We start from the raw sequence: 15,636 nt of genomic DNA on the forward strand, positions 1-15,636 counted from the left end.
ATTCAGATTATAGATAGATTGCATAAATAATTGTAGCATACATCCTTCGTTGGATGTTGCACCGAACTTCTCTAATTTGTGGTGCGCGTCTTAATGTTTTTCCATAAGTGGAAAAATCCACGCTTTTGAGTTGTTTTTGTTGTTGTACTAGCATAAACATTCCCCATACGGGAAAAGCTGCTGGAGTGATAGTCCTTGGCCGGATATAAATCCGGGTCGTTTCGGTAACGTAGAACCGACTGTCGTGGAAACGTGTCACTTTTGAGTGGAGACGCATGTTTCCACTTAACTGCTAATTTACAAAACGATTGTCAAACGAAAAATTTGTAAGTGAAAGCAACAGCAGTTTAGTGATGTTCAAGTCGGTTCTACGTTAGCGGAACGACCCGACTTATATCTGGTCAAGGACAACCACTCCAACTGTATTCCCAGCACATGTATGGGGAAACTTTATTCTGTTTCAACAACAACAAGCCCGATATATCCATCCTAGAACTGTCACTCAGCAGCATTCCCCACACATTTGGTGTAGTTTTCGCAATAACAAGAAGGAGATATGCCAAAATAAATTACGATTGCACCATGGAGACCAGATAATTCGCAATTTATTATACTTAGATAGCGAATCACGTGCCGTGATAGCCTTACTATTATATATAGCGTAGATATAGTCGATAAGTGATTGGACATGGTTATATGACACCCTGTTTACTAACTACAGAATGACATAGATTATTGGCAATTTAATAAATCGGCCCAATTCCATTTGTTTGCACCGCACCGCTACGAATAATTTGATGGCGCATTCGGTTTCTTTCATTTCAAGTGTGTCGGCAATAGATTAAACACGCGACTTGTCAACGCCGAGTGGGAAAATCTGATTTCTTGAGAAAATTTTTTACTGTCTCTTTTGTAAGAAGTATACAAACCAAAAAGGTACTGTACATTTTTAATATATTTTCCTAAATTATTGATATAATGTAATGAGTATTTGAGAATATGATTATTCAAAGTGTTAAAATGTGTCGAAAAAATACGACTTGTGACCGGACGATGAAACGTTGAATCGCGTTAACTGCTCAGTAGCGAGCTATTGATTTTTCTCTTAAATCACTCTACCGCTGTCATTTTGCCCGGATGTTGGTTATGTAACGAACTTTTTAACTTGTAAAAGTTAACGAACAAACATCTAATTGAAATGAAACAATGAATTATGCGATCTTATGTCGATACATTTTCCAAAAGAGCCAAATATATGATATAAATGAGTTGTGATTTGATAAATACTCAATAGCTACTGCAGTCAGCTGCAGTAAGAGCGGCGACCGAATTGCGTGTGTAACTAAATTCCCCCTGCTGCCCGCTCAGGAGCTTTTGGTTTTATCGAGCAACTTCGAATGTGTGTGGCAGTCACAAGGTAATCTTTCTTGGTTGAAATTGGGTTTTCATAATTCCTAACCTAAAAATGTTACAACAAAAATAATCTTCGAGAATTTCTGAGCGAATAACCAAATGGTGGCGTCGGTATTGAGTGTGTATGCGTATATACGCGATCGTGGGATGCTTGTATTTGTAGATTCTCTGGCAAGTGGTAGCCAACTTGGCAATTGAAGCAACTAGGCCAGCGATGTAGGACGACATGCTAAGAGATTTCCCTCTTCAATACCATCGCATTTTTAGTTTCGAATGGCATAGATCGCATTCTCTTAAAAGCAACCAAGCGATCATATGAGTATGTATGCACACACAAACCTATATACGAGTCTATATGTGTATGTGCATGAATTTGTGAATTTTACTTCATTCAGCGAATATATACAATTTGCTGTTTATTTTATGTACTTTCTTGCTTTTCATCAGAGCGCGCGTCTGGACTACGTCATCTTCACATTGTCGTCAAGTAGGTAAAAATTGCAAATACATTCCAGTTTCATTGACAATATTGAAAGTTTTCGAAGAAAATTTTAAGTGTATGTATATACTATTTTTCAAAAAACGAAGAACGAAGAATTTATGTACACTCGTGCTTACAATTGTATATAGCTGCTGCTTAGTCCTTCTAATGAGTTACTTTAGTTTCAATCAAAATTTTTTATTACAGAGTTTCCGTTTGTGTCGATTTTTTGCCATTGTTGTTCAGGTAGTGACGTCTGACTTGCATATTTGAATGTACATACACAAATGCATTTTTAGGAATTATTATTTTATTTATTTATTTATTTATTAGAATTAATATATAATACTAAAACTAATACAAGAACGAGTACTAGCTGCCAGGGCCTACAACTCGAAAGAATTATTCTTTTGTCGCTCTCTTGTTTTTGTATGTTTTTGCAATCCACCTTCAATGCGCCGGCTTCATTATAGGTCAAGCGTTAAATCTTCGCTTTTAGTAACACAATTACTTTTGCTTTAAAGCAGACAGAACTGGTTTCCCCCTGTTGTATATCTAGATATTCAAAAAATGCTTGAAGAATGATGTGAGTGTAAATGAGTTTATAATATCTACAACTCTGTCCAATGGAATTTTAGGTTCTGTAGAGAAGAAGATGAAGTCGCCAAACATGTGCGTAAGCGTAATACTCTGAATCCATGAAGGAGCACAATAGATCTTTCATGTCACAATGCTAAATCCTCTCATAATAATAATAATAATGTTATCTACAACTCTGGCGATATCGAATATTAAAATACACCAATTTCACTTGTAATGTTGTTTGTAACTCGTGTAGTGATTCAATATTTTCTCTTTGAGAACAGATCGGTTTGTAATTGAGATACGGCTTGCGTGTTTAGGATCATAAAGAATATGAAACCTAACTCGTTAAATTAATTTCTGCAGCTGCATATATCTACATACATTTATTTCAATGAGTGCCATTGTTTCGTGGTTTGAGGCATTGTTTTGATTATTTGTTTTATTTAAGTTTGTTGTAATTTGAAACGGAGGAAGTGAAGTTTTTGATAAATTGTCAAAGGAATCAGATATGTACATTTGTACAATGTTATAAGAATTACCGAATAGTATAATATAAGCGATATTTGAGTATCACACATGAAGTACCTACATCCTAATAATTTTTATATGATTGCATTTGTCGTCGTTTTCAGTTTTTAAAAACAAAGTAAACATAGTTATACTCGTATGCCGTTTGTTTCGAGCCTTCGATTTCTGTATTGTCAATTTATGTGAGTAAAAGTACGTTCACATATGCATTAATTACCAATAGATCCACAAAATTAATCTGCCCGTTCACATATGGCAGATCACCTGCAAAATTGACGATCAGCTGTTAAGACTGTTGTGAAAGGTTTTTCTTTATAGAACTTATTTTGGTGGAATATTTCGGAGTTTTTGGTTTGTTTAATTATTATTAACGACATGAAGAAAAGACAATGGGAAGGAATATCTAATTTAATTGCGCATTTGTCTGCTAATAATAAACAGTTAACACCGACGTTTACTGAGGTTTCTAAAAATTATGGCAGCAATCCGCATTCGAGATTCGATATTACATTTTATAATAAGTAATAAGAGGACACAGTTAATGGACAAACTCTTTTTTTTCTGCTATATGAATGTATAGTTAATAATACCTAACAAAAATTTTGTTAGATTATATCTATAAGCCTGGTTTCTTTGCCGGTATCCTATTTATTTAGTTTTTACTTTGACTTTGAGAGGATGAACCTATAAAGTATATTCTTTAAATACTATACTTTCGAAATATCGAAAAAAAAAAATCGATTTTTTGAAAATTTTACATGGACTTCCCCCCTTAAGGTCCGTTGAATGAGTTGACCTTTTGAATACGAGTTCAATACGTTTTGTTGCGCAATATTTGGCATTTATATGTTTTTCTTTTGTTTGTAAAATAACTTTTGATAATAATTCAAATCGTATTTTGAAGAATAATTATTAAACATTTGTTATATTAATACTTAATTCAATATGTTTTGTCCGACACTGTATTTGCAATGGTGCACATACACAGCCAAACATTGTAACTCGTGAAAACCAGTTCTAATTGGGATTTTGAGTTTTTAATGAGTTTATTGGTTTTTGCTGCTATGAAATGTACTGATTTTTGACAGAGATAAAAACCAGTCAAATGCTTCAAATTAAGCAAACTTACCATCTGATTAATCAAACCTTCCACACCTCTTTTTGAAGGTATTTTTTCTGTTATTTTACCTAATTCTTTCCTACATTCATTCTTATGTATGTATGTACCAATAAGAACACTTATCGCTCATTTGCTGCAATGCAAGGCTGATATTCAAATAAGCATGCAAAAACGACACCATAAGTTCTTATTTTATGTTGTGTAAAAAAATCATGGCCATATCAATTAACAGTATCTCATTAGATGAGAATACTTAGGGAGGCCCTGTACATTGAAAACTTTGAAACCGTTATGACTCTCTGGCAGCAAATAATTTGAAACTTGTATTAATAATTTAAAACTTGAAAACTTCAGAACCATTAAAGCTAATGGAAATTTCGCTCGAGCGGCCTTACATTTGTTGCCATTCGTACGTTTTTTTTTTTTTGATGGTTAACTTAAGATTGCCTCGAAATATGCAATTATATTGCCGCATCTACTGTGTAATGCTTTCTCAAGTGTCCCGAGTAGTACTGAAAAAGGCTATAAAATTTACTATAGTAGTGTAGTGCAGTGATGTCTTGATTTCAGATTTTTCTAATTAATTTATTTGAAGGAATCTCAGAACTTCTGCAGCTAGAGTTTTAGTTGAAACTGAATGTACCAAAATTATCAAAATCTCAAATGGACTATATATATATATATATGTATATATAATTGGCGCGTACACCCTTTTTTTTGGGTGTTTAGCCGAGCTCCTCCTCCTATTTGTGGCGTGCGTCTTGATGTTGATCCACAAATGGAGGGACCTACAATTTCAAGCCGTCTCCGAAAGGCAGCTTTTTCATGGCAGAAATACACTCGGAGGTTTGCCATTGACTGCCGAGGGGCGACCGCTATTATAAAAATGTTTTTCTTAATTTTGGTGTTTCACCGAGATTCGAACCAACGACCTCTCTGTGAATTCCGAATGGTAGTCACGCACCAACCCATTCGGCTACGGCAGCCGCCATGGACTATATACCAAACAATTTCTCATATTAAACATTTGCCTTCTACAATAAATAAAAGCTCGTGTCAAAATTCATTAACAAATATTTGAGTTGACCCTGAAATTTTTTATCTTGAGAACTTTTGTAAATACGAAATAAGCTTACTTTTTATCTTATCACACTTTTGATTATTCCTAGAGTATCTAGAAACAAGTAACAAAGCGCTAAATTCGGTCCGGTCCGAACTTTGGATATCCGCACACATTTTAGTAAAGTTGAAAAATTTGCAACTGAGATGCACACATTTACCTAAAAATGGGTGTAGCACCGACTATTTTGCAAGATTTTTCTTTCATCATATTTCTTTTTTTGGGTTCATCCTTGTACACCAAGTAATTTTGCTTTATTTATCTTTTCTTTTTAAAAAGTACCTTTATGTTAGGTGGGCATCGTTATTGAGCGATTTTGTTTACTTTAATACCAATCTATCTTGGAGTATTATTCGCACCAAGTTTGATTGAAATACATATGTATGTACATTTTTGCCGAGTCAAACATGGCAAAATGGACTTCTCTCAGCGTGTGCCTTTTGAACACTTCACATATCCATATCGATTCCTTTATGCTGTTACATGTACATATGCGTTATTTGAAAAAATTATAACATCCTTGGGCAAAAGTGTGCACGGGTATACAAATTATGTAAAAAATACATTAGAAAGAAGTTTGTAGGCAAGGGGTAGGGATGACACAAGTTTAGAAAAAGTGAAAATCATTAGTGGTAATGCTTTATATTTCCTTGCTTTTTCTACTCATATTGTTATTATTGATTGAATATGCGTTCAATAGGTAAACCGTAGACGAGCATACAACTTATTATACTCGTACCTATACATACATGAGCATAACATATATACATAGGCATGTGTGGATATAAAAAAATATGTACGCAAATGTTACGTCAAATTCAAAATTTCATATGCGAAACGATCACATGCGCCTGGGTTGTCTAAACTGATTATGTATGTATGCATGCGTATATGCATGGAAATGCGTACCTATGCATTTGTGCTGTTGTCACTTGGTGACGAAAGGGGATATGTCTTCCAAATTCTTTACTAAGCTAAGCAGACACCAACCAAATGCTTATTTAGTGGTTTTGATTTTTTTGTGAGCGAAATGTAATTTAATTTGAAATTGATATTACGTAAGCATTTAATCAAAAAATCTTCGATAGTTATTGTTTTGGTCCTTATCATCAACGTGTACAATTTCGATGGGCGGCAATTCTTTTTTAGCCCACATCTGCTCAGCATTGGCGCTGCACCAACAAGCGCCGACTTTTTCTTAGCATTAACCTGAATACTTGCAATTGATTAAAAAGTAAAATGCACAAATAAATGTATGGTATATTTGAGGCCAAAGACGAATTGCTAAAAAATTTACCAAACTAAATTTTAATTTTAGTTCAATGCCACTATTGTTTAAATACTCTAAAAGGCATTATGTAATGCTTTATTGTACTTGTAACTATATTGGCGTTGTGATCAAAAATGAGTGAAGAAAGCAAAGCAAGGGAAAGAGCAAAACTAAAATAATGCTCTCAATTTATTTTTTTACATTTAGATTACAAATAAATGATCATGACCATTGGAAGGTGGGTTTTTCATGGCTGTCAAAGTGGCAATCAGCCAAAGAGACCAGATTAGAACAGCTTTTACACAAATACATACATATATAATATGTGCAAATATGCGTAACAAGCTTTCTATTCTCATGCACAAATATACGCTCGTGTGTGCGTGTTTACACCCATTTGACGCTCTCATTATTTCCACACATATTTTTGCGATTACGCTCGCTTATACAGAGCATTTGAAAATGTAATTTATTACTGAAATTTGTGAGCGAGTACGGGGTGTGAAGGGTTAAAAGCTAACTAGCGTGTGGCAGAAATGTTATAAAACCACCGATGCCAATGTGTTCTCGGCGTTGGCCTTCAGAGAAGCCGTAATGTATGTAGAAAAGTCCATCAGCTCTCTTTTCCGCCACCCCTCATGGAGAGTTGTGGCGGTTGGGCGAAAGAAAGCGCATGCGTTCCCATAAACGAACAGCACTCGTCGCTCACTTTTACGAGTATGCTTTTGAGGTTACTCTCAGATGCGTAGAGCTTTGAAGCTTTTGAGTTTTGATACACTCAACGTCGTTATGTAGAATTTCCAATTTTCCATAAGCAATTCAGCGGCAGTTCGGTGCAGACCTAGCTTACGGAACAGGAATAGGGCAATAGCAATTAACATAATTTTGTTACTGTGATAAATTTTAACTAAAACAAATAGTACGTAAATACAATTTTTTATTATGTGTGTAAATATATTTAAATAAAATTATTTTATGGTGGCAAGCTATTGAAGTTCATAACTACAAATTAAAGCGAAATTAAACTAAATTATCTATCTATGTTGCAAAAAATCCGGAATTAGCCAAGTGTGCAATTATCTAATGTAGACGCGTTGAATAATCTTCAAATTCGAGGGGTTTGCTTAAAATCTTGTATAGCTGTGAAAATTATTAAAGCGGGACTCTGCAAAAGTGGTTTTATAAGTGCGAAAGCTTAAATATTCTCGTCATCTGCGAATTTTCAATCAACTGACGTCGATAATTGTGTGACTTGAGGAAAAGAATATGTTATGCAACCACAGTAGCAGTAGTATATAGCAATAGCAGCAGCAGCCGTAGTGTGTGTTTGCAGTCGTTTCGCGAAAATGGTCGGTTAGTCGGTCGATCGTTCCCTCGTTTGCTCGGAGGTCGAGTCTATAGTGCACACATCACAATCGTCTAACATCGTGTTGATAAAAATGCGATTTTACGTAATTTAACAGTTATACATCATAGTTCGTTTGTGCAGTTAGTTGCAACGACCTAAAAAACATCACCAAACGACACTGTATTTTACTACTGCAAGCTAATACAAACATTTGTACATCATTTCATAAATTGTTTTTGGTGATTTCTCCTCCCAACTAGTTTACGTTAGCCACGTGCTACCTTAAGTTAACACTTAAGTGTGACGTACCATACATACATATATACATGCAAACTTAGAAGAGCCACTTTTTATACCATACACACACATACGTATATGCCTATATGCTCGTGTGTATGCATACATGTGTGTGTGTGATATCTGCACTTGAACTATTAGATAATAAATACCTGCTACGTACTTAGACGTAGGGCGTATGAGTAACTTCACTGGGGTATGAGTTGCTAAGAAGTGAGAATGCGAGGCGAATGATTAACGTCAGTACAAGAAATTTAGATAGATAATTTGTAAAAAGAAATATTCATATAATATTGCAGGTATTTATATGTTAGATTTGGTTTTATCGAAGACCATGTACTTATGTCTAGAAACAATTATGTGGTTCAAAAGGAAGCCAACAGCAATTTTTGTCACGACGGTCACTGAATGTCTTGATTTTTTGTGATACTTCAGTAACACATACGTGCAATTACAATAGATACTGCAACAAAAATATTGGGTATGATGAACAGCTTGAGGAAATCGATATTACCAGTGTTCAGTAATTTTTCTAACAAAAATGTTTATTCCAAAGCAAACGTTTTATTAAAAATATAAAAAGTTATATTAAATCTTGGAATCTTTGGCTAAATAAAAAAAGTAATAGTAATAATAATAATAAAATCAAGCTTGTTTTGCAAAATCCATTAATTGGCTAGATAATATTTACTTTTATTATTTTCTTAAAACACGGCTAAGTAATTTTGCACGCTGATTTAATAAACAAGTTATAAATTTGAGTTCTTTCAAGGCTTTGAGGGCTACAGCAAAATTTATATGGAATCTGAGTATTTTTTGCGCAACCAAATATTTGACGTCAAAATCTTGTCGCACTGTTTGTGATTACATAAAAAACAGCGAGTTATTAATGTGCACACGCACATGTATACATATACATACTCACATTCATACGAATTTTCCATCTCATTTCGAATAACATCTTTTAGTCTTTGTTTGATTTTTCTCTGCATTTACACAACTGATTGAGTTCTAAATTTAAATCTCAAATTTTGTGCTGATCTTGAAAATTGGTTGCGTGTTCTTGCTGCCAGTCTGCATTTGAGAGATTTTTGGCAATGAATTCAAACAACTTTTTTTGAATGGGTTTTCGTTGTATTTAGTGCAATACATACACATATGCATAGATATGTAAACATGCATGTAGGTGTGGCATTTGTATGCATGCAAAAAACTAAATGATTAAAAAAAATTAACATTTGAAAGCATTAGCAGCCAAAGTTCTCTGACTTCTCCAACGAAAGTTATATACAGTATAATCTCGATAATTCGGACAATTAAATACCAGAGGTTGTCCGAAATATCGAATTTTCCGGATTATCGAGAAGGTAAAAAATTTAATAGAAATCAGTAGATCAGTAATTAAATGAAATAAACTTTTATTTAATCTTAAATTGATTAATATTCAATGAGTTATATGTACATATATTAGTTTTATTCGGCCGTAAAATAATTCAATATATTCGTTTGCCGCAATTTTGTTTCATTTCTCTTTCTGAAGGCAATATCTCTGAGACTCACAAGTTTTAAAATGTCTCCGGATGCAAATTCCTGTTCCTCTGCATATTTAATACAACTATCAAATGCGACAATAGCTTGAGAGTGCGAAATTTTAGCACACGTTCATCCACATTTTTCCAAGCAATAGACGATAAAAAAGCCACATCTTTTAATGTAAAGTTTTTTAAAGATTCTGGGAGATTGATCGTTGGGCTGGACAAAAGTAGAGACAAAAAACTCTTCCGATAGTTTGTCTTTAAAATTCGGATAGCATTTTGGTCCATTGGCTGTATAAGAGCCGTGCAGTTTGGTGGTAAAAACTTAACATATATGTCCTTATCGACATCCGACAGTGATTGGGGATGGCAAGTTGCATTGTCGAGCAGTAAAATGGCTTTGGCTGGTAAATTCTTTTCCTTTAAGTAACGCTTTACTTCTTTAACGAATGAGTTTTCAAACCAATTTTTAAAGATTTGCTCTGTCATCCAAGCATTTTTGGTATGGGAGTACCCAAGCGGAAGGTTTACTTTTTTAAACGCTCTGGGGTTTTTGGCTTTCCCTATCATGAACAATGGAAGTTTATGTTCTCCGGTTGCATTACAGCAAACTAGAAGTGTTACTCTTTCTTTTCCAATTTTGCGCCCGGGTGCGGATTTTTCATTATGTAATGCAAGGGTTTTTTCTGGAAGTTTTCTCCAAAACAAAGCAGTATCATCTGCATTATAAACCTGATCATACGTAATGCCCATTTCTGCAATTTTCTTTCGCAATTTTTCAATAAAGGGTAGCACAGCAGTAGAATCATTGGAAAGTTTTTCGCCAGATATTTATAAGAATTTAATTCAATATCGGGAGCGAAAATTATTAAACCAACCATTACTAGCCACAAATTCCACACTTTGTCCGTAAATTTGGGAACATAATTGTTTGGCCTTTTCTTTGATGATTTCCGAGAAAATCGGTGCATTGTTTCGTCTTGCGTTTACAAACCATTTATAAAAGTGGTCTTCCATCTTTTCAAACTCCGCAGGTCGCATAGTTTTACGCTTTCCAAGGCCACATTCTGTTCTAGCAATGTAACTGCAAAATATAATCAAAGGAGTGTAAGCTCTTCTTACAAAATGTTTTCGTTTTTTACCTAATATATCAATCTTTAATCCACTTGATTTTATGTCCGAAATTGTAGATTTACCTTCATTGTATTGCGCAGCTAGCTGTCGAATTGACTGTCCTTCACTTAGTTTCTTAAGAACTTCTTTTTCTGGTCTATCGTTAAAAACGTATGTTTTTTCTTAGCTGCTGGTGCCATAGTTAAATTTATGCAGTCCACAGTTAAAGAAATTATGGAGTTAATGTTTGAAATTAGCTACTGAACTACACGTTACGCAAATATGCTTATGAATATGAACTAGGAGGCTGACGAGCACTTAAACGCACTATTCACGCAAAGTAGTTAGCAGGGGAGTCCCCTTTATAAAATAAAATAAAAAATAACGGAATTCCTTTTTATTTCAGCATATTCACTGGAAAACAAAGAAGTGTCCGAATTTTAGAGGTACATGAATACGTGGTGTCCGGATTACAGAGACTTCAATAGAAAACGTTTTGGTGTCCGGATTACCGCGCTGTCCGAATTATCAAGTGTCCGAATTACCAAGATTAGACTGTATCTACAAACTGTTCATGAACGTAGACAATGCTAAAGATTAAAAATTAGGCGTTAATCATAAATAGTAGTTATAAAGACAATATGATAGCAAATATTAACGACAATATAATTTTACAGTATCCAATTAGTAATTGATATAATTCAAAAGGCTTTTTGTTTAGGTCAGCGTGTGCATATTGAGGTGGAGTAAATATTGAAATTTAAGCATTCAATAATATTAAAAAATGGAACTTTATGTGACCGTATAATTTTACAGTATCCAATTAGTAATTGATATAATTCAAACAGCTTTTTGTTTAGGTCAGCGTGTGCATATTGAGGTGGAGTAAATATTGAAATCTAAGCATTCAATAATATTAAGAAATGGAACTTTATGTCAATATGTATGTATGGAAAGGTGGTAAAATGAAGTTGGCTATGAAATAATAAGCCCCTTTTTGTTCAGGCTGAAATCAACTTGATTTAAATCGTTCTGAGTGTGCAGTTGCACGCCCAACAGTTAAATACGGCGTAATATTTTGCATTTGTATACCAAACGACTGTTAGAACTTTTAGAATGCATATACATATATGTATTTAAAAGTTATGCATTTATTTAATTATTTGAAAAAATAATTACACAATTCATAATGTGACTGAATACAATATTTTTCTAGCATAAAGCAAATCTCAATATTTGCTTACATATTTAGTAGTTCACTTTCATTTAGCGTGAAAGCGGAAATTCTATAATATTTTCAACAGAAAATAAATGTATGATTGAAGTCAATTTAAAACTGGTCTTTTGCTTGAAGGTCGAAAGACTTGTACAGCAATATAGTGTAAAGCAAAAAGTATTTGTTCAAATGAAAATTTAGTAAAAACCGCATAGACGATCAGAAAATGTTATACTCTGAAATTTTGACAAAAATCTGAAATTCATGCTTTTTTAAAGTACGGGGTTACTTTCTAATTTCACAGAGAATAATATCATTATTTCTTCTTAACTTTTAATGCATGTGTATGTATAGTTTGTATGTATAAATGTGTATGAGTGCCGAAATATGAGAAATAAACGTACACCACGTGCTAGCAAATTAAACCAGAATTTTCGTTTTCGGAACCACTGTCGTTTAGCACACCGCCTTCTGCTGACTCACGCTTAGCAACGAGACTGAACTTCAACAAACTGGTTAGGTTGAACTACATTTGCAATTGCGACTTAAGTTGAAGTCTTATTTTTTAATTGTATTATGATAGTTCTTATCGCAATTGATGCAACGATTTCCTCGTAAAAAGTAGCGACAAAAAGCGCGTGTCCGTTCGGTATTTGACGGGGGCGGCCGGTCTTATGTGAAGTCCCGCAGGCCGCGGATCTTGCTGATATCAAATATAATTTAATATTTTAACACCATTTTATTGTCAACTGATTACGCCTGACGCCTGGCAAAGGCAATTTAAAGTAGCAGTAGCTTGTATTTTTTATTTTATTAATTTATTTTTTTGTTACCATAAATAAGTAGACAGACATATAAATGTACATACAGCGCCTCACCTACAGAGGGACCTAGTAAAAAGTTCAAAAAAATATCACTTTATCTCGGGTTCACATTCAAAAACTTATTTTTTAATACATACAAACATTTAGCTTTCTCTTAGAAATAATTGAGCACCTCAAATGAAAAAGATTATGAACATGAACTGACGTTAAGTATTCGAAATTTTAAATCGTAATAGGCTTTGTAAAGGCACCGTTATCCACACAAAGCGCGTAGCTGTTGGTATTTAGAATTTAACATTTATTCTGTTAGTAAAATTCAAAGGTTTCGGTAGTTTTCCCTTAATCAAATACGAGAAGCTGTTTAAAATATGGCTAGAAAGTCAAAAGAAACTACTTTGGAGGAAAGAAAACTAATTTCAATTTTGTGAGGCACTGCATGTACCGATATGTATATTTTCTACAAAAAAGGCAAACAAAAAACTCTATAGTGTCCTAGTTAATTCAAAGGTTATTAATATACAATTCGTTTGCTTTAATTACAGAAAAATGGGCAAAGAAGGTAAAGTTGCTGATCCCTTCGCATTCGTGAAGGATTTCGCTGCCGGCGGTATTTCCGCTGCCGTCTCAAAGACTACTGTCGCACCCATTGAGCGTGTGAAACTGCTCTTGCAGGTTCAACACATCTCAAAACAAATCAGCCCCGATAAGCAATACAAGGGCATGGTTGATTGCTTTGTCCGCATTCCAAAAGAGCAAGGTTTTATGTCATACTGGCGTGGTAACTTGGCCAACGTTATCAGATACTTCCCAACCCAGGCTTTGAACTTCGCCTTCAAGGATGTGTACAAACAGGTGTGTGGCGTACAAAAATTTTTGTTACTTTAATCGGTTAATCTTGCTTAATTGTTCTTTTTTTATATTTTAGGTTTTCTTGGGTGGTGTTGACAAGAATACTCAGTTCTGGCGTTATTTCGCGGGTAACTTGGCCTCTGGTGGTGCTGCTGGTGCCACTTCTTTGTGCTTCGTCTACCCATTGGACTTTGCCCGTACCCGGTAAGCTAAATTGCGTTAACCAAAAGTGCAGTAACACGGCAAAAAGTTAAAAATACCGGATAATGTCCAACTTACGTTTTCCAGTTTTTTAAAACGTGAAGATCGTCAAATTGGTTGCTAATTTTGGTTGATTTATTTGTATCCGTATCACTTGTATTACGAATTGAGTTTTAGTCAAGCAAAGTTGCTGATATGGAGACAAGCTTTATATTTTCTTTATTTGATATTTTTAATTTTTTGGATTTGCTTGTATATACAAATGTATGTACAATCAAATATTTGTGCAGTTGTCAATATTTAGTTAATATTCTATTACTTAAATGAACAACTAATTAAATAAAATTTGTTTCCTTCCCATCCAGTTTGGCTGCTGATGTCGGTAAGGGTGGTCAGCGTGAATTCACCGGTCTTGGTAACTGTTTGGCCAAGACTTTCAAGAGTGACGGTCTTGTTGGTTTGTACCGTGGCTTCGGTGTTTCTGTGCAAGGTATCATTATCTACCGTGCCGCCTACTTCGGCTTCTACGATACTGCCCGTGGTATGTTGCCCGATCCCAAGAACACACCCATCTACATTAGCTGGGCTATTGCTCAAGTTGTTACAACTGTTGCTGGTATCGTGTCCTATCCATTCGATACTGTGCGTCGTCGCATGATGATGCAGTCTGGCCGCAAAGCAACCGAAATCATCTATAAGAACACACTGCACTGCTGGTCAACAATTGCCAAGCAGGAAGGTACTGGCGCCTTCTTCAAGGGTGCCTTCTCCAACGTGCTCAGAGGTACTGGTGGCGCTTTCGTGCTTGTATTGTACGATGAAATCAAGAAAGTCTTGTAAAGTAATTGAAACCTACTATCTAATTGAGCTAAAACAATTATTTAATTTAAATATTAAAATAATACCAACAAAACAAAACACAAAAAGCAGTTACCATACATTATTGAAATAAGCGATATAAACAATTGTAAAACACGAGGTTGCAAATTGTGACAACACGATGATAGGTCGAAAAATAACCAATAGTAATTCAACTACAGCAACAAAAGTATGATGAACCATTAGTAAATGTTCACCAACAAACAAAAACGGAAAAGTTAAAAATACAAAAATTAATAAAAATTGTAAAACGATCTTTTAATATTGTATTATGGCAGTGAATAGCAGGAAAATGATGATACTTATACGAAGGGCTAATTCCCGTTGAATGAAATATGCATATGTATTTATGTATGTATAACTCTGTTCGAAACAATAGCAGTGGCATGTAGTCGTTATTTTTTGCAGAAGAAAAAATATCAGAGTACGAGATTTCATCTATGATTTCTAGTTTGTTTTAAGGCCGGCGGGCCAATTAGATGTCCTAAATTCAGTAGTTTTCGCGAAGCGTTGTAGGATGAGAAAAAAAACAATTAGCCAAATGAAGTTTTGGGGATAGTTTAATATATATTATATTTGAACTAAAAAAAAAAATTTGTAAGCCGAGTTATCAATAGATTCCCAGAGCGCCTTGCCACTGAATTATCCAACTTCTGTACAAGATACAACTTGCAATTTTCATCTGAAAACAAAAAAAAAAAGATTATTAATTTTGATGTAATTATCTTTGATGTGAACTAAGAAAATTGGGAGAAACACGTAAAATTCGAATTTTTCAAGGAAAAAAAAAACTCTTCAACTGGGTAAAAAAGTTTTTGGATGTTTTTTTTAGTTCACATAGAAGAGAAAACAATACT

The 15,636-nt window shown here is 34.3% G+C and overlaps 1 protein-coding gene and 1 non-coding gene across 3 annotated transcripts; both read left to right on the forward strand.

The window, feature by feature from the left end:
* Positions 1 to 807: 807 nt before the first annotated feature.
* On the forward strand, positions 808 to 15,030 carry LOC128858423 (ADP,ATP carrier protein). Of its 2 annotated transcripts, none has more exons than XM_054094688.1 (4): positions 808 to 936; positions 13,393 to 13,702; positions 13,776 to 13,903; positions 14,266 to 15,030. In XM_054094688.1, the coding sequence occupies exons 2-4, from the start codon at positions 13,397 to 13,399 to the stop codon at positions 14,738 to 14,740; spliced, it is 909 nt and encodes a 302-aa protein (XP_053950663.1). In that variant the 5' UTR covers positions 808 to 936; positions 13,393 to 13,396; the 3' UTR covers positions 14,741 to 15,030. The 2 variants fall into 2 exon arrangements, with proteins under 2 accessions (XP_053950663.1, XP_053950662.1); XM_054094687.1 differs by lacking the exon at positions 808 to 936 and adding an exon at positions 7,322 to 7,436.
* Positions 8,476 to 8,621, forward strand: LOC128859422 (small nucleolar RNA psi28S-3327). Its single transcript, XR_008454160.1, has one exon. It is a non-coding gene; the product is annotated as a small nucleolar RNA psi28S-3327 (small nucleolar RNA).
* Positions 15,031 to 15,636: the final 606 nt, after the last annotated feature.

Source organism: Anastrepha ludens, chromosome 3, assembly GCF_028408465.1.
Source record: "Anastrepha ludens isolate Willacy chromosome 3, idAnaLude1.1, whole genome shotgun sequence".
In the NCBI taxonomy this organism is placed as follows: Eukaryota; Metazoa; Arthropoda; class Insecta; order Diptera; family Tephritidae; genus Anastrepha; species Anastrepha ludens.

Excerpts from the sequence above, each read along its gene's own strand:
- LOC128858423 (XM_054094688.1), top strand. The coding sequence starts at position 13,397 with ATGGGCAAAGAAGGTAAAGTTGCTGATCCCTTCGCATTCGTGAAGGAT. Across the intron at positions 13,703-13,775 it reads TCAAGGATGTGTACAAACAG|GTTTTCTTGGGTGGTGTTGA; the intron begins GTGTGTGGCGTA and ends TTTATATTTTAG. Across the intron at positions 13,904-14,265 it reads TTGGACTTTGCCCGTACCCG|TTTGGCTGCTGATGTCGGTA; the intron begins GTAAGCTAAATT and ends CTTCCCATCCAG.